This window comes from Staurois parvus, unplaced genomic scaffold (assembly GCF_062004578.1).
Source record: "Staurois parvus isolate SC_StPar_1 unplaced genomic scaffold, SC_StPar_1.0 ptg000175l, whole genome shotgun sequence".
NCBI classification, from domain to species: domain Eukaryota; kingdom Metazoa; phylum Chordata; class Amphibia; order Anura; family Ranidae; genus Staurois; species Staurois parvus.
In genome coordinates, this window is record NW_028317971.1 from 7,701,161 (window position 1) to 7,723,709 (window position 22,549).

Here is a 22,549-nt window from a genome sequence, read left to right on the forward strand (position 1 = left end):
TGCATTACTGTATCAAAGGGAAATTTTGTCCCTAGTGCTTTGTCCTGTACTTTTACTGTTCTTTCTGTCTGGAAACGTGAGAACATCCATGGCATCCAAAAAGCCTCCCTTTAGGTCAAAAGCTGTTTTAGACCAGCTAGAAAACAGCGATAGTGAATTAGAATCACTTGAAGAATTGAGCAACAGCGATTCGTGAGGAAATTTGTTATCAGACACTGAAAACAATTCTGCGACTGAGCTCATTGATGTGAGAACTTGGTGCTCTCTTTGAAATTTCAGTGTTTTTAGTTTGAATTAAATTTAATATTATTATTTTTTATAATTATTTATTATATTATAATTTATGAGTTTGTGTTTCAAACTGTATCATACCCGGAATGTTTACTAAACTCTTGTTTGTACAGATTTAAGTGAGTTATTCCTAAGAAATACAGGCCTACAATATAAAAAAAATTTACATGCAAAACAATGAACCGTTTTGACATTCAAAAATATTGATTAGTTAGACCGCCAGGGAGGTTAAACATGTTCAGCAAAAAAAATTTCAAAAATCAAATTTCGTCATAAATTTAGGCCAAAATGTATTCTGCTACATATCTTTGCTAAAAAAATCCCAATAAGTGTAAATTAATTGTTTTACATGAAAGGTCTAGCATTTACAAATGGTGGTATATATACTGGGATTTTATTTTACATTTTTAATAGTAATCTCTGCGATCAGCAACTTATAGCAGGACTGTGGCATTCTGACACTGGGGGAACTGACTTGGTGTCACTCACATCCCTAGTGACACCAATACAGTCATCAGTGCTAAAAAAAAAGCACTGCCACTGTACTAATGGCACTGAGCAGGAAGGGGTTAACATGAGAGGGTGAGCAAAGGGTTAACTTTGTGCTGCAGTGTGCATGAGCTCTTCCCCATCGGAGATGCTTGGCAATCAACGGGCGCCGATGAGTAATCACCGGCAGGCACCCGGTGACTGACAGCCATGGCCGCATATGGCAGCGCAGGTAGGGTGTGCACGTGCCCTCTACCCGGAAATGCAAAATCATGTATATATACGTGATTTTGCACACCCGTGCCGCCCTGTAGCAGTATATCTTCTATAGGGCAGTTGGGAAGCAGTTAAAAAAAAAGATAAAAAATTTTGAAAGAAATAACAATATTTTCTACTTTCAGTTATAAAGCATATCCAATAAGAAAAAAAAATCAAAAAAATCTAATTTCTTCATACATTTAGGCCAAAATGTATTCTGCTACATGGCTTTGGTAAAACAAAAATCCCAATAAGTGTATATTTGGTTTGTGTGAAAGTTATAGCATCTACAAACTATGGTATATACAGTTGCAAGAAAAAGTATGTGAACCCCATGGGATTACGTGGAGTTGTGCATGAATTGGGCATAAAATGTGCTCTGAACGTCATCTAAGTCACAACAATAGAAGAACACAGTCTGCTGAACATAATACTACACAAACATAAGATGTTGCCATGGTTTAATTGCACATAACATGTAAACATTCACAGTGCAGGGAGGAAAAAGTATGTGAAGCCCTAGCTTAATGACTTCTCCCAGAGCTAATTGGAGCCAGGAGTGAGCCAACCTTGACTCCAATCAGTGTGATAATATTGGATGTGTTGCTGACAGCTGTCCTGCCCTTAAAAAACACACACCTGTTTTGGGTTTATTGGTTTCAAGAAGCACTGTCTGATGTGAACCATGCCTCGCAGAAAAGAGCTCTCAGAAGACCTACGATCAAGAATAGTTGACTTGCATGAAGCTGGAAAGGGTTACAAAAGTATCTCCAAAAGCCTTGATGTTCATGTGTCCACGGTAAGACAGACTGTCTACAAATGGAGAAAGTTTAGCACTGTTGCTACTCTCCCTAGGCGCGGTCGTCCTGTACAAATGACTGCAAGAGCACAGCGCAGAATGCTGCATGAGGTAAAGAAGAATCCCAGAGTGTCAGCTAAAGACCTACAGAAATCTCTGGCACATGCTAACATTTTTGTTGACACATCTACAATAAGGAAAACATTAAACAAGAATGGAGTACATGAGAGGACACCACGGAGGAAGCCATTGCTGTCCAAAAAGAATATTGCAGCATGTTTGAAGTTTGCAAAAGAGCACCTGGATGTTCCACAGCACTACTGGCAAAATATACTGTGGACAGATGAAACGAAGATTGAGTTGTTTGAGAAGAACACACAACACTATGTGTGGAGAAAAAAAGGCACAGCACACCAACATCAAAACCTCATCCCCACTGTAAAACATGGCGGAGGGAGCATCATGGTTTGGGGCTGCTTTGCTGCCTCAGGGCCTGGACGGATTGTTGTCATTGAGGGAAAATGAATTCCAGAGTTTATCAAGACATTCTGCAGGAAAACGTACGACCATCTGTCCGCCAACTGAAGCTCCGCAGAGGATGGGTGATGCAACAGGACAATGACCCAAAGCATACAAGTAATTCAAAAAAACAATGGCTGCAACAGCACAGAATACGCCTTCTGGAGTGGCCCAGTCAGAGTCCTGACCTCAACCCGATTGAAATGCTGTGGCATGACCTTAAGAGAGCAATTCACACCAGACATCCCAAGAATATTGCTACACTGAAACAGTTTTGTGAAAAAGAGTGGTCCAAAATTACTCCAGATCGTTGTGCAGGTCTGATCTGCAACTACAGGAAACGTTTGGTTGAGGTTATTGCTGCCAAAGGAGGGTCAACCAGTTATTAAGTCCAAAGGTTCATATACTTTTTCCTCCCTGCACTGTGAATGTTTACATGTTATGTGCAGTTAAACCATGGCAAAATCTAATGTTTGTGTAGTATTATGTTCAGCAGACTGTGTTCTTCTATTGTTGTGACTTAGATGACGTTCAGAGCACATTTTATGCCCAATTCATGCAAAACTCCACGTAATCCCAAGGGGTTCACATACTTTTTCTTGCAACTGTATATATATATTTGAAAATTGGTCAATACTGATATATGGACGGCCTCATTTCTTGAGGCCCTAAAATGACATACTGTACACAGTCTGAGGTATTTAGTAAGAGGCATGGCAAGTTTTTTGAAGTTATAATTTTTTGTCATAATGTTTTGGAAAATGATGAAATTAAATAAAATTTGTGTTTTTTTCACAATGGTTTTTTTCATTTCCAATAATTTTTATTATTAGAGATTAACAGAAAGGTACAACATCCATCTCTTAATAAATCGTGACATATAGGGCTGGTATCAGGCAAGTTACGGAAATCACAGTTGCAAGAAAAAGTATGTGAACCCCTTGGGATTACGTGGAGTTTTGCATGAATTGGGCATAAAATGTGCTCTGAACGTCATCTAAGTCACAACAATAGAAGAACACAGTCTGCTGAACATAATACTACACAAACATTAGATGTTGCCATGGTTTAATTGCACATAACATGTAAACATTCACAGTGCAGGGAGGAAAAAGTATGTGAACCTTTGGACTTAATAACTGGTTGACCCTCCTTTGGCAGCAATAACCTCAACCAAATGTTTCCTGTAGTTGCAGATCAGACCTGCACAACGATCTGGAGTCATTTTGGACCGCTCCTCTTCACAAAACTGTTTCAGTGTAGCAATATTCTTGGGATGTCTGGTGTGAATCGCTCTCTTAAGGTCATGCCACAGCATTTCAATCGGGTTGAGGTCAGGACTCTGACTGGGCCACTCCAGAAGGCGTATTCTGTGCTGCTGAAGCCATTGTTTTTGTTTAATTACTTGTATGCTTTGGGTCATTGTCCTGTTGCATCACCCATCCTCTGCGGAGCTTCAGTTGGCGGACAGATGGTCGTACGTTTTCCTGCAAAATGTCTTGATAAACTCTGGAATTCATTTTCCCATCAATGACAACAATCCATCCAGGCCCTGAGGCAGCAAAGCAGCCCCAAACCATGATGCTCCCTCCGCCATGTTTCACAGTGGGGATGAGGTTTTGATGTTGGTGTGCTGTGCCTTTTTTTCTCCACACATAGTGTTGTGTGTTCTTCCCAAACAACTCAATCTTGGTTTCATCTGTCCACAGTATATTTTGCCAGTAGTGCTGTGGAACATCCAGGTGCTCTTTTGCAAACTTCAAACGTGCTGCAATATTCTTTTTGGACAGCAATGGCTTCCTCCGTGGTGTCCTCCCATGTACTCCATTCTTGTTTAATGTTTTCCTTATTGTAGATGTGTCAACAAAAATGTTAGCATGTGCCAGAGATTTCTGTAGGTCTTTAGCTGACACTCTGGGATTCTTCTTTACCTCATGCAGCATTCTGCGCTGTGCTCTTGCAGTCATTTTTACAGGACGACCACGCCTAGGGAGAGTAGCAACAGTGCTAAACTTTCTCCATTTGTAGACAGTCTGTCTTACCGTGGACACATGAACATCAAGGCTTTTGGAGATACTTTTGTAACCCTTTCCAGCTTCATGCAAGTCAACAATTCTTGATCGTAGGTCTTCTGAGAGCTCTTTTCTGCAAGGCATGGTTCACATCAGACAGTGCTTCTTGAAACCAGTAAACCCAAAACAGGTGTGTGTTTTTTAAGGGCAGGACAGCTGTCAGCAACACATCCAATATCATCACACTGATTGGAGTCAAGGTTTGCTCACTCCTGGCTCCAATTAGCTCTGGGAGAAGTCATTAAGCTAGGGTCTCACATACTTTTTCCTCCCTGCACTGTGAATGTTTACATGTTATGTGCAATTAAACCATGGCAACATCTAATGTTTGTGTAGTATTATGTTCAGCAGAATGTGTTCTTCTATTGTTGTGACTTAGATGACAATCAGAGCACATTTTATGCCCAATTCATGCAAAACTCCACGTAATCCCAAGGGGTTCACATACTTTTTCTTGCAACTGTATTGCAATCCATATAGGCATTAAGGATTACAGATGTAGGAAGTAGTGTATACCTAAACTATTCCATTAACAAAACCTTTGGGTAAAATGCATTTGATTTTCTGGGAGATCATATGCTCTCTATGCTGTGACTCATATGCTGACAACTAATTTTGGTTGTCAGGTTTGCCTAGCAACTTGGGCGCATGCCAAGAACATAAACAGATCTTACCAAGTACAAAACATTTTCCCTATACGTACACTTGTGCATATTTACAGCAATGGTCATGCACCCTGCTGTAACTGATGATTTATTATACATGGGTTCTGCTAAACATTCATAAGTTTAAATGTTCCCTAAAGGAAATTTTAACAAACTTGTGGAACTTGTAATATCTGATAGGTCATATGCAAATAAGTGCCATGGTTCTGCATACAGCTTTAGGCCTCTTGCACATAGGTGAAAAAATGCCACATTTGAAGCCACACAATTTTTTTTATGTATCTAAACACAGATGCATTGTTTATGGGACAATGCCGTCAACTAAACATTGATAGTCTCTGCAGATCGCAACTTCAGTGCATTTTGAATGTGGTGAAGGAAACTTGCGTGGATCATGTGTTGTTCTAGCATGAACCTAGGCTAAAGGATTTCCTTGCTCTCTACTCCTCCAGTCCTCACTTACTCAGACACAGAAAAAAAATTGGGTAAGAAATGTATCTGATGGGGAACTGGCACACAGACAAGCAGATAGAAGCTTGTGGTGTGATGTAAAACAGCAGCTGTAATTTACTGTAGTCATAGCAGAGGTGCAGGAGTCGCAATTGTGACCCAGCCCCATGCTCCAGGGGGCCCGTGCGGCCCCCCTGTACACTTGGATATGAGGGTCGGCAAGGGGCAACAGCGAGTAGAGGAACCGTTCTGTTCATGCAGTCATTGAATGCCCACTTCTCCTCCTCTCCCTCCTACAGACATTCAGCGGCTGCAGGAATGGAGGGCATTGGTGCCCCCACTGCTTCCCTAATCCTGCCCTGCTGCCCATCCCATGCAAGCAGAGGAAGGATATGCAATTAGTGTCATGGCTGGGATTCAAACCAATGTAGGGCAAAAGTACTAATCACTAAGCCACTCTGCTGTCCATGTACATCAGAATGAGGTAATGGAAAGTAATTACAAAGCACCTTAAAAATGGCCTACTTCTACCTCTGCTAATCTAGCTGACATTGGGCTGCTTGACCCCATCCAGACCTCTATCAGTACAAGACCCAGACTAGATCTGCCAGCTCACCGACTGCCGCTGACATTTTTAAACACAGGAGATAGCAGAGGAGCTCTTTCACAACTCGCTTCATCTGCCACAGATGTCATCCGTCAGAGCTGTGAAAGAAGTGAGTAGTAGAAGACTTTGGTGGTTGGCTGAGCAGTAAGATCCTGTATGGGTGCTCTGGTTGGATCGGTGTCCCCCCTTTCCAACAAGACCTGCTTGGGATAGCTGCTCCCCCTGCTCTCCCCCTCCTCCCTCGTCTTAGCCCTGGTTTTGAATAATACAGGGAATGGTTAAATCCCATCCATTGGTGAGAGTTCTCTTCATTTCCTGTTCGAGAGAACAACAGGTGTCCTCTTAGATTGTTGTCATTGGAACAAATGTGCCCGCTTAAATATTTTCCCAAATACAAGATCAGCACAGACTTCATCCACTCATACTGTGCAGTACTTTTTCCTACAGTATCTTCACTTGCCTCTGATTAGCTTTGTAATGAACTGCTATAATCAGCACCTTGAGAAATTCATGTGCTTTTATATAATATACCAAGCTAAATGCAAATAATCAGTCCTATCTAGTCCTTCAAGCTTGAAGCACTAGATAGGATTGATTTATTTGCATTTAGCATGGCATATTTTATAAATATACATTTTATTGGGTGATTATTTTTTCACTTTAAATGCCAGCTGCTTGGGCTGCTTTCACACTGAGGAGTTTCTGAAGCGCTTTTGCATTAATAAAAGTGCCTAAAAAGCTCAAGAAAAAGGCATCCCTTTAAATTCTATGTATGTTTTCACACTGGAGTGTTGCGCTTCCATCGTGGTGTAAAAAATATTGCTTGCAGCATTTTTGGAACATGTTTGTTCAGTTAAAAAATGCATTAAAACACAGCAAAAACGCCTCAAAATGCGTTTTTGGTGCAGTTTTTGAGTCACATGTAAAAAATGTGGTCGGCAACAGTGTGGTAAACACGTGGCAAAAAAGCAGTGGGAATGTGCCCTTAGGGTTAGGTGGAGGTCATAGTACAAAATAGCTTATAAGAAACCTTGAGAATTTCAACTTATAACTCCTTAGATGTAGTGACTGCGACAGGCTCTTCTTCACGCCGGCCGAACGCAAATGTGTGGCCTCCCGGCGTCTGGGTCTAGACGCCGAGCGGCCGCACATTTGCTATCTAAAAAAGAACATATGTGCTGAGAGCGCGCGCCCTGTGCGCTCCCAGCACACATGTCTGGTACCTACGGAAAGGTCCCGATCTCCTCTTTCAATCGGGACCTTTCCCAATCATGTGACAGTGTGTCATGGCGATCACATGATCCTAAACCCTGCCCCGCCTCCCGGCTTCTGAAACTCTTAAAGGGCAGGGAGGCGCCGGCGCCAAGGGGTTAATTATTTTCACACACTGCACCTTTTTGTTTCGCTGACAGCACTCACTCTCTGTATTGGATCCACAGAAGAGCGCCATTGCCACTCTAGGATGGTTGCCTAGAATATAAAGAGATAGGGTGTTCTGCAGTTTACAGAAGATAGCTGTGAACACTGATCACGTTTCAAAGATCAGTTCAGTGCACAGGAGCTTACAAGAACTTTGGCATTCTGGCAAGGTATTTTTCTGTACCTGTAGAAAATCTATTTAACAGCCTGAAAAAGGTAAACTCCTACAGCCGCTATATCTAAGGACAGGTAAGCAGCAAAATATAACCAATTTGTTCTGGGGTTTAGATAAATGTCTTGATGGTCAGAGAACATCATATTGAAAAAGACAGAAACTGAATACTGAGTGGATTTAGAGAGGTGGATAAAAGAGAAGCAAGGAAAAGTATGCCTGTTTAGGGTAGGGGTTGCAGCAAGTTGCATGATGTTTTTCTATGATAAGATCAGATCCCTGTTATAGGGAATTTATAATGGTTACATTTTTTAAATTTGTATTGCCAGAACTAAAAATACAATTAAAAATTGTGTTAAATTAGGTGAAAATATTTTGTATATCTCAGGCCACCAGGTCATTCTCATATGTTTAGCTGTGTATCCTTATCAGCTTTACTGGAAAAAAAAGGCAGTTATATATGAAGCTCAGTAGCTCAAGCAAAAATGTACACACAAGTAAATGAATAGGAACAACGATTCCTTCCCCTTTCTCCATTAATATTGGGTGTTAGAAATGGTATTTAAACAAAAAAAAATAGATTTTTAGGAACTTGGTGGTGTGGTGGGTGAGGCATTCATGATTTTATTTTTATACCTGGCTATAATTTTTACTAATTCAGCTTCTATACCTGAATATCCCTTATGAACCAGAGCAATTTTTGCATTTCAGCTATGAACCTATTTGTTCAGCAATACGTTTTCATTGCATATGATACTGAAGTAATAAATGTATTTTTTTTTTTTTTAGGAAAACAAAACTAACAAAAAGCAACTAAATTTATAAAAATCCAATTTGACCAGTGTTATTTTTTTCTGTGGATACAAAGTGTAAATTTTATTTTCTGACTTTTTTCCATTGTAATGACACTAAAATCATCCTTCTACTACAAAGCATGGTGAGGTTATGTACACATTTTTTTTTAATTTTGTGTATTTTTTACTGAACTTCAGTCAGAAAATAGCACATGGACAGCACAGTGGCTAAATGGTTAGCACTTTTGCCTGGTCATTGGTTCAAATCCCAACCACTGCACCACCTGCCTGGAGTTTGCTTGTTCTCCCTGTGCCTGCGTGGATTTCCTCGCACACTCCAAAAACATGCTGGTAGGTAAATTGGCCCTAGTATGTGTATGTATGAATGTGAATTAGTGACTTTAGATTGTACGCTTCTTGATGATTAGGGACTGATGTGAATTTACAATAATATATATGTAAAGCGCTTCATAAATTGACGGTGCTATCTAAGTACCTGTATTAAATAAAATAAAAGACAGATTACAAAAAGCAGCTTTTGCTGCAATATTCACCTTTTAATTCACAGCTGTTCATACAAAATTGTTTGATGCCACATGATGTCCTCAATCTTCTGCGCTGAATAATTGCTGGCATCATTCAACCCACTTCCTCTAAGCCTAGTCTGCCATAGACCAGACCCTGTCTGAGAATGGACAGCGAAGGAGAAGCAGCACAGTGATGGCTCATCATCCGACATTCTAAGCAGACCATAGGACAACCTTTGATCTGTACTTAAATGAACTAGTCAGATTTCCAACAATGATAAGATTGTCAGCAAAGCAATGTCTTCACTCTTGTAGAGTATGGGACCTTGTATGCCCAAGATTCACAACTGGTTAACTTTGTACTCTACTGAATTTCACAAAGATTACAGAATTGTGTGAGGATTGAATCAACACTACCCATCTGCCAAGTACAAAGGGCACCTAGTTCAGTCTTGAGCCCAGAGACATGTTGCTGGCATAATAAAAAATATTTTCACAAAAGGTTTATAGGCAGCATGCAACTGTGTTGATAGTATTCAATCACTACCCACTCTTCCTTGATCTCATACCTTTTCTGTGGCTGCTTCATCCTAAGTGACCATCCTAAATGCCCTACCTGCAGGACTGGGTGGGGGCTGGGGGCACTTGCAGTTGGAACACTGTATCACGTAAACACATAGTAAAAGATTAGCCTGTTCCCATGACAGCCTCAGTATGCCAAGGAGATCACTAGAAGATATCAGAAGACTGAAATAAAAAGGCTGTAGTATCACAGATGGGGGGAGGGGGGAGTAAGTAGATTTAGCAGATAGGTAGAGACTGACTTGCATTGTATGTTATCATATGCAATGCAAAAATTAGCGGCCACCACTGATCCTGACTTGTATGTGGTGACATCAGAGTGCCCACCCACATTGGGGCACAGGATCGAAGTGGACCAGAGTACCAACAGTCATGGGACCCTGGAGAAAGTTCAAGTGGTTTTAATGCCTAAACATGTTTTACCTCAATGCATCCCCTGCATTAAGGTAAAAAGTGTTTAGGTACCAGTATCACCCACTCAGCCCCCCTTATACTTACGCTTAGTCCTCACTCTATCCAGCGCTGTGCCCAGCTACAGTCATCTCTACTCTCTCCCTCTTCACTTAGGGACTGACATGCAGCAGCAGCAGTCATTGGCTCTCGCTGCTGTCAATCAAATTTAGAGAGGAGGGAGAGGGAAGAGGCGAGCCATGCTGTGTGTGTCTATGGATAAAGGGAGTACAGCTCTGGACTGAGCCTTCACGTTTGCTCCCACAGGAAGCTGCTTTCTATGGGGGCATGCGGAAAAGAGGAGAAGCCAGGAGCATCAGTAGGGGAACTCGAGAAGAGGAGGCTCGGGGTGCTCTGTGCAATTCCATTGCACAGAACCGGTAAGTATACCATATATATAATAAAAAAAATTAGGCTTTACAATCACTTTACGTAACCTTCTTTTCAACCATCTTCTGGACCAGTCTTCTCAACTAGGGTTACTTCCAAAGGTTTCTAGCAATGGACAGTTTCTGTCTCATCTTTCAGGGACCGTTGATATCAATGACCTTTTTAGCTCTCTGTAACAGGAACTTTCCTCTGATTGAAGTAAGAGTGTCTTTCCTCCACTGACCTTTATTTTAAGGGAGTTCTTCTCCCATTGGAAACCAATGTATGGCACCACTACACCAACTACCAGTGTAACAAGGCACTTTTCCACTGACCATCAATGTAAAAGGCACTACAAGTTTTACTGTCTGTGTTTCTTTTCTCCCCATTATGATTTTTCCATATCATGATTATTACTGAAATTTCCTATGGTGCACAGAGAGGTGTTAAAAATTATCTGCTCTACCATTGTCTTTTGATATTTGCAGCTTTGCTTCTTTGAAAAAACACTTTGTAACAGAACAAAAGTGTCACCTAAAAATGATCTGCTCTGGTAGTCATATATGATAGGTACACCACATTCTTCATTCTTTTATTTATTATTATATTTACAACTTATAGACCAATGTACAATTACCTAGAAATGTAATAATTTAGCAGTTCACCCAGACCATTTTTACATAGTTAGTCTGGTTGAAAAAAAGACACAAGTCCATCTAGTTCAATCCCCAGACATAAAAATTATTTCAAGGGTTCCTCTGCATAAGCAGTGGAATTCAGTTTTAAATAAAATACATTCTGTATTTAAAGTGGTTCTAAAGACCCAAGGTTCTAAAGACCCCCAGTCCTTACCTGAGCCCCTTCGGATCCAGCGACATTCATGACAGCCTCTACTGTCTGGGGACCCTTCCTCCTCATTGGCTAAGCCAGCAGCAGGAGCCCATTGGCTGTCAATCACAGCCAGTGAGCCAATGAGGAGAGAGTGGGGGCAGGACCGAGCTGCGGCTGTATGTGTCTTATGGATACATAGAGCAGTGACTCAGGGATGAGCACGCAGCAGTGCCCCCAGGGAAAGCCCTGGGGGCACTGCTTGGGGGGGAGGAGCAACGCTGGGGACCCAAAAAGAATCAGGGCTGCTCTGTGCAAAAACACTGCACAGAGCAGGTAAATATAGACATGTTTATTATTTTAAGAAACAAAAACAAAGCTTTAGTTTTACTTTTAACTTTTTTATCCACAATCTCAGTCCTGTTCATTTAGTGCAATGTCTCTGCAGGAACTTTATGTCTACATACGATACAGTACATGCACTCCATCAATGGCTGCATGGCCTTTTCATGGGCTGGTTATCTGATGGTGACAACAGTGAAAGGTAAAGGCGAAGATTTAAAATACTAACAATAATTTTTGAAAGAACATTAAGATGTTAAATCCTGTATAAATCCTGTATAATAAAAATGTTAAAGCTTATACTGGATGTGATTTGGTTGACACTAGGTTTAAAGCAAACCTGCGCTTTGTCCATGCATGGTAAGGCAACAGGTCTTCTTTATTACCCCCTGGCCAGCAGCACATAGATTTTCTTGGCTCCCTGTAGCTTTATTTAACAACTGGGAGTAAGAAAGAGAAGACGTGTAAGTCTGGCCATACATGGATCAGTTTTTTTCCATTCAATCAACAGGTTGATGGTAAGAACTGTCTTGATTTCCCTATCCACACATTTGATGTGGATGAGAGAATCCTCCCCTCTGTGTCATTGTATTCTAACAGTGGAGGAGATAGCTGTCGCTGTCAAAATACACTGATCTGCGCTAAAGCCTATGCCAGCGGTGCTGATCCAACAAAAATAATCCAACAGGGTAGTGGAAAAGAAGCTGATCGGTGATCGACTTCTTCTGTTCAACCACTGTGGCCAGACATGGATTGAAATTCAGCCAGTTCTTGCTGAACAAGCCAAATTTCAATCCATGAATGGACAGCTTGAGTTCTGAGCGGCTTATACTATAGGGAACTGTACTCACCTCACCTAAAAGTCTAATATTGCAGAAAAGACATGGGGCGGGGGGCGTTATTTACTAAAGACAAATAGGCTGTACACTTTTCAAGGAAACTAGCATTGTACAAGTGAATTTTCCCCAAAGCTTAGTGAATGCTGTGAAATTTAACTTTGCAAAGAATGTCCAACCATGTGCTGGATAAAAATAATTCTTTTACATGATTGGATGATGGAAGCCAGCAAAGTTTCACCTCATTCACTAAGATTTGGGGAAAATTTGAAAAGTGAATAATCTATTTGCCTTTACTAAATCAACTCCAATGTGTGTTTTTCTGCAATAAAAAGCCTGCCTGGTCACTCTTTAAATTTTCATTTCAAGTTGGAGCCAAATACTCTTTCCCCAGCCTTACATGACAGATCTGGGCCAATTAGCAGCACTGCCACATGAGAATAGGGAAACTGAATCAGTCACAGGATTTTTGGCAGGATCAATATATTATTGCTTGCACTTATCAAACAAATATGAAAAACTCTTTCAGTAGTATATTTAACAAACCAAAAGGGAGCAAATAAGATGTTTTTGTTATGCTTTATGCACACTTTAAAAAGAGCTTCTTGCTTTGACATTTTTCTCTGAAAATACAAAGTCTCTTTGGCGCCCATGCCCAAACCCTTGAACATACCTACTATTAAATCACATCCCTGTGATCACTCCTTCTTTGGTTGCAGACAGTACAAAATACCCTGTGCTTCTGTGTATTTGGTTTTCAGAAGGATGAATTACAGCAGTGGTCTCCAAACTGCTATCCAGGGGCCGGGTGTGGCCATTTGCTTGCCTTTATTTGGCCCTTGGGGCACTATTTCACCAATTGACACCTATGACGAAGCACCATTATCCCTACTGACACCATCAATGAGGTATTTTTCTTCTCATTGATATCAACAATGTGGCACTGTTCCTTCCATTAATACCAATGATGGGGCACTAATGCTGGGGCTTTTTCTACTCCCACTGGCCACAGTCTAGCTCCCCTAAAACCTGAGCGACAGGCCTTTTGCTTAGAAAGTTTGGAGACCCCTGGATTGCAGCTTTGACACATGTTTTCCAGGGAAATCTATTGCCTCTGTAAAACATGTAATGGCTCTATATCCGATAGTTCTAATACATGGTTTTTATAGGTACATGGGTAGAAGTTTGGGATGTAAAGTAGTTAGGCTCCTATCACATGGGCAGGACCACCAAGTCCACCTGTCAGTTTTTCAGATGGACCTGTTTAAAAGCTCCATGTTAGTCTATGAGCAACCAGATATAAATAGACTTGGGTCTGTTTACATCTGATTATCTCTAAGTCTGTCCAGAACCAAAAAAGATTAAAAAGGTCTGCATCCATTTCCACATTTTCTGACCTAAACGTGATGGATCTGAAATAGTCTAATGTAAATGGACGCAAGTCGAGGGCATGGCCTGAGCGGCATGGTGTGAGGACATCTGGGCTCTGAGGTCCGGTGACCCTGGGCAGATTCCTCTATACAGCAGCAGTCTCCAGTCTCTCTACTCCCCCCACATTATGCCTTCCAAACGCCGCACTTTCTCCCATCCTCCCATAGATGTATTTAACACTTTATTAGACCATTTGGACGACAATGAGAATAGGGATCAGAGGCAGAATATCTGTATTCCTGGTCTACCCGAGGCAACTCGCATGCCTGACCTGTTGCCTACTGTGCAAGGCCTGTTTCGCCAAGTCTTGGGAGACTCTGCGCCTTAAACAACATAGAGCCCTCTTGCCTGTTCCTCAAGCTGCGGATAAATCACGGGACATCATTTGCAAACTACATAGATATTCTGTGAAAGAAGTGATCGTGAAAGCTGCTCGCAACATGCCACATATCGATTTTGATGGAGCCAGCGTAGCTGTTTTTCCAGATTTATCCAGGAGGACTCTCATGCAAAGGCATACTGCTCACCCCCTGCTAGACCCCCTGTGTGCAGTCAATGTGCCTGACTGGTGGGGTTTCCCTTTTTGCCTGACGGCTTCCCGTAATGGCAATCCATTCTGCGATTTTGCAGAGGGGTGACACCCTCAGCAAGAAGTTTCTTTCCTCTCTTTGGTGGATTCATCCCTTTAGGTGGTGCGCTTTTTCCCCTGTGGACCTTATTGTTTTTTTTTTTCCTTTTTGTTTTTTTATTGGTTTTGTATCCGGGTGATTGAAGGGGTCAAAACTCAACTGTTTGATACTGCTTACTCAATGTGTTTTATTCTGTTAATCTGATACTGCTTACTCAATGTGTTTTGTTCTGTTAATCTGGAGAAATAGTTGCACATAGTTGTGCATCCCTTTTTATGCTGTTACCATGGCTAGAAAATTAACCATATTGTCCTATAACGTTAGAGGGCTTTGTTCCCCATAGAAAAGGGGTTGCCTTTGGCAGGAACTGCGTAACCTATCCCCAGATATTCTATTTTTGCAGGAGACGCCCTTCACCGCCACCTCTACTTCCCGCATGCCTCTTGCGACTTTTGACCAATGGTATCATAGTACATCCCCTATTGCAAAGGCCAGGGAGGTCTTGATAGCTATATGGATGTCCTGTCCCTTTTCTCTTCTGTCTCAGCAAATTGACTCAGAGGGCCGTTTCCTATTTCTTAAAAGTTTAATACGTGGTCATAAATATACCTTTGCAGCAATTTATGCCCTGAATTCCCACACTGTCAATTTAATTTCTACTACCCTTAAAAAATTGATGGACTTTAGTGAGGGAGTGCTGCTTCTGGGGGGGATTTTAATATTGCCCTGGACCCTTGTCTGGACACGTCCTCTGGTAAAACATCTCCATCCTACCGTGTGCTGAGGCATGTTAAATGGCTTTTGCATACTCTTCACTTGGTGGACAGATGGCGGTGACGCATACCACGGATAAAGACTTCATCTATTACTCGAAGACGCATGATTCTTATTCGCGTCTAGATCTCCTTTTTATTGATCAGTTTTATCTGCGTAATGTGGTATCTTCTTAGATCAGTTCCCTAATAATTTCCGACCATTCTCCTGTGATGTTGTCCATTCGCCCCCCCCCAGCTGCTTACCAGACTGAATGGGTGTGGAGAATTAATAAGAACCTGCTGGATGACCGAGCTGCTTTCTCTCACTCCTTACAATTTTATTTTGAAACTAATTCCTCTGGAGACGTGTCCACACAGGCGGTTTGGGAAGGCCACAATGCAGTGATCAGGGGTGAACTGATAGCCCATGGCTCTCGGATTAAAAAAGAAAAAGAGAGAGATTGTGGAATTGTTGGATAAAATTCATGCCCTAGAAATTAAACATAAAACATGTTTTGATCCTTCGGATGCTCAGGCACTGGAAACTTTACGCACCACATTCTCTCAGTGCTTGGGCCGTAAAGCCAGGGACAAACTTAGATTCTATGCCCAACGTTTCAATGAACATGGAAACAAATAAGGTTGCCTCCTGGCTAGACAACTGAAACAACAGCAGGCCTTATGTCATGCACACGACTTGACAACACAGTCTGGATGGGCGAAAGACACTAATGCTATCGCTGGACTATTTCAACAGTTTTATGCCTCTCTTTACAACTTCCCTACCAACTCCCCTGCTGTGGATGAGGTGTCCCAGACTATGACTGTGCAGGCTTACATACAGGACCCCCTACTTTCTCCCCTCATATTCTTGAGGAACTAGAACGCCCGATAACCACTGAGGAATTGGGCAAGGCTGTTGCTGCCTTTCCCTTGGGCAAAAGCCCGGGAACCGATGGTTTTACTAATCAATATTATAAGAAGGTCTTCTCTATCCTTGCTGGCCCACGTTGTAGTTATCTTAACTCCATCACCACTACTAACCCTCTACCTTCAGAGGCTCTTCTGGCCCATATCACCATATTGCAAAAACCAGGCAAGGACCCTCAATATTGTGCAAACTATATGCTCATTTCTTTATTGAATTTCCACACTAAACTGTTGGGCAAGATTTTGGTGGTTCGCCTACAGGACCCTTCATTCGGATCAGACTGGTTTTATGGTGGGCCATGAGGCTAGAGACCATACAATTCGGGCCTTACATATTTTACACTGGGCCCAGCATGGTCCTGCCCGCGCATGATGCTTTCAATGGATGCAGAGAAGGCTTTTGATCGAGTGGACTGGGCCTATATGACAGAGGTGCTGCGAGACCTAGGCCTTGGTGATCGGATGATGGGCTGGATTTTAGCTTTATATCGGGAACCTAAAGCCCATGTGAAGGTGAATGGTACACTCTCTACCCGCTTTGATATTCATAATGGGACCAGGCAAGGCTGTCCATTGTCCCCTCTGTTATTTGCCCTGGTCCTAGAGCCCTTTTTACGGAGGGTTCAAAATAATCCAGACATTGCCGGGATTAGTAATGGGTCCACAGAACACAAGCTGTCGACCCGATGACCTTCTTTTTTATTTGTCAAAACCCCATATCTCTGTCCTGGTACTTATTATTATTATTATTACATTGAGTTTATATAGCGCCAAAGGGTTTGCTCAGCGCTGTACAATAGGGGGGACAATACATGGCACAGTACAACAAAAACAGACAGCGTACGAGGGGTAAGAGGGCCCTAGGAGGAGGGGATGGTCGACTGTGTCGAAGGCCGCAGAGAGGTCCAGGAGAAGGAGGACAGAGTAGTCGCCCTTGGCTTTGGTGTTTAGTAGGTCGTTAGTGATTTTGAGGAGGGCAGTTTCAGTGGAGTGTAGGGGACGGAAGCCAGATTGTAATGGGTCAAGGAGGTTATTGTCAATAAGGTGGGCGCTTAGGCAATCGTAGACTATGCGCTCAAGGAGCTTGGAGGTGAGTGGCAGCAGGGAGATGGGTCTGAGGTTGTTGGGGATCCAGGGAGGGCTTTTTGAGGATGGGGGTGATATGTGCGTGCTTTAGGGGGGAGATGAATGCGCCAGTAGAGAGGGAGAGATTGAAGATGTGGGTGAGGGAGTGGATGAGGGAAGAGGGGGGTGACCGGAGGAGTTGAGAGGGGATAGGGTCCAGGGGGCAGGTAGTGAGGCGGGCTTCTGAGAGGACCTTGACGATTTCCTCAGTAGTGACAGGGCTGAGGGAGTGCTGTGCAGGGGGGGTTACGGTGGGCGGGGCCTTGGGAGAGGTGGAGGGCAGTGCGGTTGTGAGGGCAGAGGAGGGAAGAGAAGAAGGGGTGATGGGGGTGGGGAGGCTAGGTGGGGAGGTAGATTGCGAGTTGACAATGTCCTTACGGATAGTGTCAATCTTGTTACGGAAATGGGTGGCAATCTTGTGGGCGGTGAGTGAGGTACTGAGTGGAGGAGGGGGGGGAGAGAGCAGGGAGTTGAAGGTGGAGAAGAGTCGGCGAGGGCAGGAGGAGAGAGTGTTGATTAGGTTAACAAAGTAGGCCTGCTTGGCGGCGTGGAGGGAGGAGGTGTAAGTGAGGAAGGCAGATTTGTAGAGGGAGAATGCGTGAGGGGACCTGGTTTTGCGCCACAGTCTCTCCAGTGCGCGACTGCGACGTTTGAGGCGTTTAGTGGTGTCATTCTGCCATGGTTGAAGCGGCCTGGGTTTGATGATGCGTGTGGTTAGGGGTGCCAGAGAGTCTAGGGCAGCTGACAGTGAGTCGTTGTACAAGGTGGTGGCTATGTCAGGACATGACAGTGGGAGGATGCTGTCGTGTAGGCGGTCAGCGGCTGAGTGGAGGGGGGCCGGGTTCAGGTTGCGGAGATTGCGGCTGGTGATGGTTTGGCGTTTTTTGGGGGGGGGGGGTTGGGGGAAGGGGAGATGGAGAACGTGATGAGGTGGTGGTCAGAGAGAGGGAAGGGGGTGTTAGAGAACTGGTTGAGGGTACAGAGGTGGGAGAAGATGAGGTCCAGGGTGTTCCCTCCGATGTGGGTGGAGGATTGCGTATGCTGTGTGAGCGCGAAGGAGGAGGTTAGGTGGAGGAATTGGGAAGTGGCCGGGTTGTTGTCATTGATGGGGATGTTGAAGTCCCCGAGGATGATGGTCGGTAGCTCAGAGGAGAGGAAGAAGGGGAGCCAGGCGGCGAAGTTGTCCAGGAAGTGGGGTATGGACCCAGGAGGTCTGTAGATCACTGCGATCCTTAGGGGGGTGGGTGAGAAGAGTCGGATGCAGTGCGCCTCAAAGGAGGGGAAAAATAGAGAGGGTGGGTTAGGGAGGACCTGGAAGGTGCTCAGCGGTGAAAGGAGCAGGCCGACACCACCACCTCTGCGATCGCTCAGTCTTGGCGAATGGGTCCAGATGAGACCTCCATGGGTGAGTGCCGCAGGGGAAGTGGAGTCGGTGGCCTGTACCCAGGTTTCGGTGACTGCTAGGAGGTTTAGGGAGCGGGAGATGAAGAGGTCGTGGATGGCGGTAAGTTTGTTGCAAACCGAACGGGCATTCAGGAGTGCAACCGAGAGAGGGGGGATAGGTATGGGGAGGAGGGGTACATGTATGAGGTTGAGGGGGTTGCGTCGGCTGGCGTGAGCAGGGGGGGCTCTAGGGGGGGGGGGTGAGGTGGTGAGGGGCCAGGGTTCGGGGAGATGTCCCCAGCTGATATGAGAAGGAGGAGGGTGAGGAAGGTGGCATGGGAACGGGAGGTGTTGGAGCGTGTGGGTCTGGAAGTGGTGGCAAGTGGGTCAGCGGGGAAGTGGAGTAGCAGGAGGAGGTGGTGGGTGCCGTAATGGGGAGAGGGGAGAAGCGAGGGGGCGATATGATAAGCACCCCAGATTGGCATACGGCATATTATGTAGACATAAGATGACCGGTGGGGTAGGGCTTCCAGATGTGACCTTATATTATAGAGCTATGGCTCTGGTACACATTTTAAACTGGCAGCATGATGGTACTTATGACGGAACTTCAACAATTTGGTGTTTTATCCAACTTTAAAATAATTATAATAAGTCAGTTCTGCTCCCCATCCATGTCCTACCCCCGCTGGCTGAGTCGTTGCAACAGTCTTTCCCCTTCGTTTGGAGGAGAGACTCTTTATCATACTTGGGGACTCATATTTTTCCCGACCTTAAGCTTTTATATGACCTTAACTACATCAAATTGCTGACTGGCATATTAAGGGACTTACAGCAATGGCAGATCCACCTTTTGACCTGGTTTGGTAGGATGAATGTCTTAAAAATGACGATCCTACCAAGGATTCTATATTTTTTATATACTATACCTATTATCTTGCACCAGACCTTCTTTAAGCGACTTCGTAGAGTATTTCTGACTTTTATCTGGCATGATAAGCACCCCAGATTGGCATACGGCATATTATGTAGACATAAGATGACTGGTGGGGTAGGGCTTCCAGATGTGACCTTATATTATAGAGCTATGGCTCTGGTACACATTTTAAACTGGCAGCATGATATCTCAAAAAAACTGTGGGTCTCATTAGAGAAATCGATGGTGGGGAGGAATCTTGCAGGGACCCCTTGAATCCCGACAGCTGTCAGAGGACTTTCTGACTGGATGTCACCCCGACTCGAACCACATTGGCAGTTTGGGATTGAATGAATGGATCCGGACTATATGTTTCTCGGACTTCCCCGTTAGCCCCACTGGGGGGCTACCGTTGGTTTCCTCCGAGAGAGAACCTTGGGTTCTTTCACACTTGGGAGAAGGATGGGGATTTTTCCTGTGCCAAATTTGCCCCTCAGGGTACCCCCCTACCTATCCATGTCTTACAATATATGTATAGGACTTTCCCACGGGCGGACTGGAGGCACCATCAACTGACTAGTTTCTTAACTGGGTTGAACCCTAAGCCATGACCTAGAAATGCCCTTACGGCATACGAATCTACGTGCACTAGACTCCCAAACTCTAGACATTTATTATCCCAAATGTATAAACTAGTGTTGAGTATGCATTCCACGTCGGTTCTGTATTACATAAGGAAATGGGAGAACGAACTGGGCTTTGAACTTACCCCCCCCCCCCCTCCGTCAGGTTCATAAGATTTTTAAAATGATGCATAGCTGCTCCCTCAGTTCCTGTATCCAGGAGTCTTCTTATGAATTTCTCACTCAGTAGTATAAAACCCCATCCCGTTTGGCTCAGATATTTCCCACTGCTGATGCTCGTTGTTGGAGAGGCTGCGACCAACGTGGTATTGTTCATTGTTTCTTGGGCAGGGTTTTACTCTTCCTTATTTCCCCTACCCCCCCCCCCTTATTTCTTTCCCTTTTTTTTCTGTTTCCCTCTTTTTCTTGAGTAATGGCATTCCTGGGTAACATTGGCACCCAGCCTATGTGTGGCCTGCAGTCAACTCTTCTGATTTAGATCTGATGCCTTATTGTTTGTTTATTTGTCTGGCCAATGTGAATGCATTTAGTGATACTTTTGTATAATCTGACAATGTCAATAAAGTTTGATTACAAAAAAAAATGGACGCAAGTCCAGTTATAATTGACCACCCATAGATCTAAAATGGATCCAGAAAGCTCTGTTTATTAAATGCTGCAGAGCACTGAACAGATGTGTTCCATTCTGTTCAGATTCGACAGGGGAACAATTCACGGATCCCCTGTTGATTAGAACAGATGGTGCTGTGTGAATGAGGCCTGATTCAAACACAATGCAGTAAATCTTTACATGTCACAATGCTTACAATGTTTTTCAGCTGCTTGAAACAAATCAAAAAGTGTTCTTGAAAGAAAAACATGGGAACAATTTGTTAAGCCGGCAATCAACAATTTTCTTGCCTTTGAAGAGGAAAATATTAAGCACTGATAATACATTGAACAAAATAAAATAAGTTAATGCAGGAAAATGAATAGAGGGTCCATTCTTACCTGAAACAGCAGTTCTTGTTGTGGACAGCTGGAGTGTCAGCAGCACACAAAGTAGCAAAACATGTCTGTATGTAGTGAGCAGGGCCACGGCCATCAGACACAGCTGTGTGTCTTGTCTTCAGCCTGTGGAATTCCACAGTGGGGTAGCCAGAAGGGCTAAACTTCTACATACGTGTGCTGCGCATTTAGATCTCCTATTAGGCCACATGGGGAGGCTGCAAGCTTTACCATTTTGTAAGCCATGGAGTCTAGCTTTTTCATAGCTTGAAGTCTTAGACACAGGGTGGATTCACACTTTCACTTTCATTTTTTGAAAACTACGAAATTTAAAGGGACAGTAGCCTTATTTCCCATGTATGTTTGTTTTTCTTTTTCTGCAAAGTAAACTTGGAAATTCATGTTTTCAGAAACATTTTTCACACTAAATGCCAACAGTCCAGTGAATAGAACAACCATTCTCCACTGAGTATGAACCATCCTCCAACTGTGAGGTGTATCACTGCTTTTGGTAAGGTTGGATCACCTTGTTGTACAATCTAAGGTCCCTAACTCACATTCATACATACACATACTAGGGCCAATTTAGACATGAGCCAATTAAAATTACTAGCATGTCTTTGGAGTGTGGGAGGAACCGGAGTACCCGGAGGAAACCTATGCAGGCACAGGGAGAACATGCAAACTCCAGGCAGGTGGCGTCGTGGTTGGGATTCAAACTGGCGACCCTAGTACTTCCAGGGGGAAGAGCTACCCACTTTAGCCACTGTGCTACTGTACCACTGTGTCTAATAGCCAATAGAAAAAATATAATCTGTTTCATCTTTTGTTGCTATATTTTTTTCAGCTTTCCTTTATTATTATTAATTTATTATGAATTTCTGTTGTTATTTTTTTGTTATGGTTAGAGGCTAATTTATTTATTATTATTATTTATTAAAAATAAATAATAATACATGTATTATTTATTTATGTATTTACTTATTAACGTTTGTTTTTATTTTTTTATAGGGTTAAAGGTTAGGTTTGGGGATTGGGGTGAGAGGTTAGGGGTTTATTTTATTTATTTATTTATTGGTTACAGATTAGGTTTAGGGGTTAACCTATTTATTATTTATATTATTTTGGTTAGGGTTAATTAATTTATACATTATTTATTATCATATATTATTTCTGTATTTTATTTATGATTATTATTAGTTATTTATGTTATTTAATATTTATTCATGCAATATTATTTTTTAATTATTGCATTTGAGCAGAAAAACATGCAATAAAAT

General features: G+C 43.1%; 1 protein-coding gene across 1 annotated transcript in view; it reads right to left on the reverse strand.

The window, feature by feature from the left end:
• Positions 1-21,519, reverse strand: part of LOC149462400 (uncharacterized) — a 75,421-nt gene extending 53,902 nt beyond the window's left edge. The window contains exon 1 of the mRNA XM_089676901.1: positions 21,273-21,519. Coding sequence (XP_089533027.1) covers positions 21,273-21,366 — 94 coding nt within the window. The 5' untranslated portion in view covers positions 21,367-21,519. The remainder of the gene's footprint in view (positions 1-21,272) is intronic.
• Between the last annotated feature and the right edge of the window lie 1,030 nt (positions 21,520-22,549).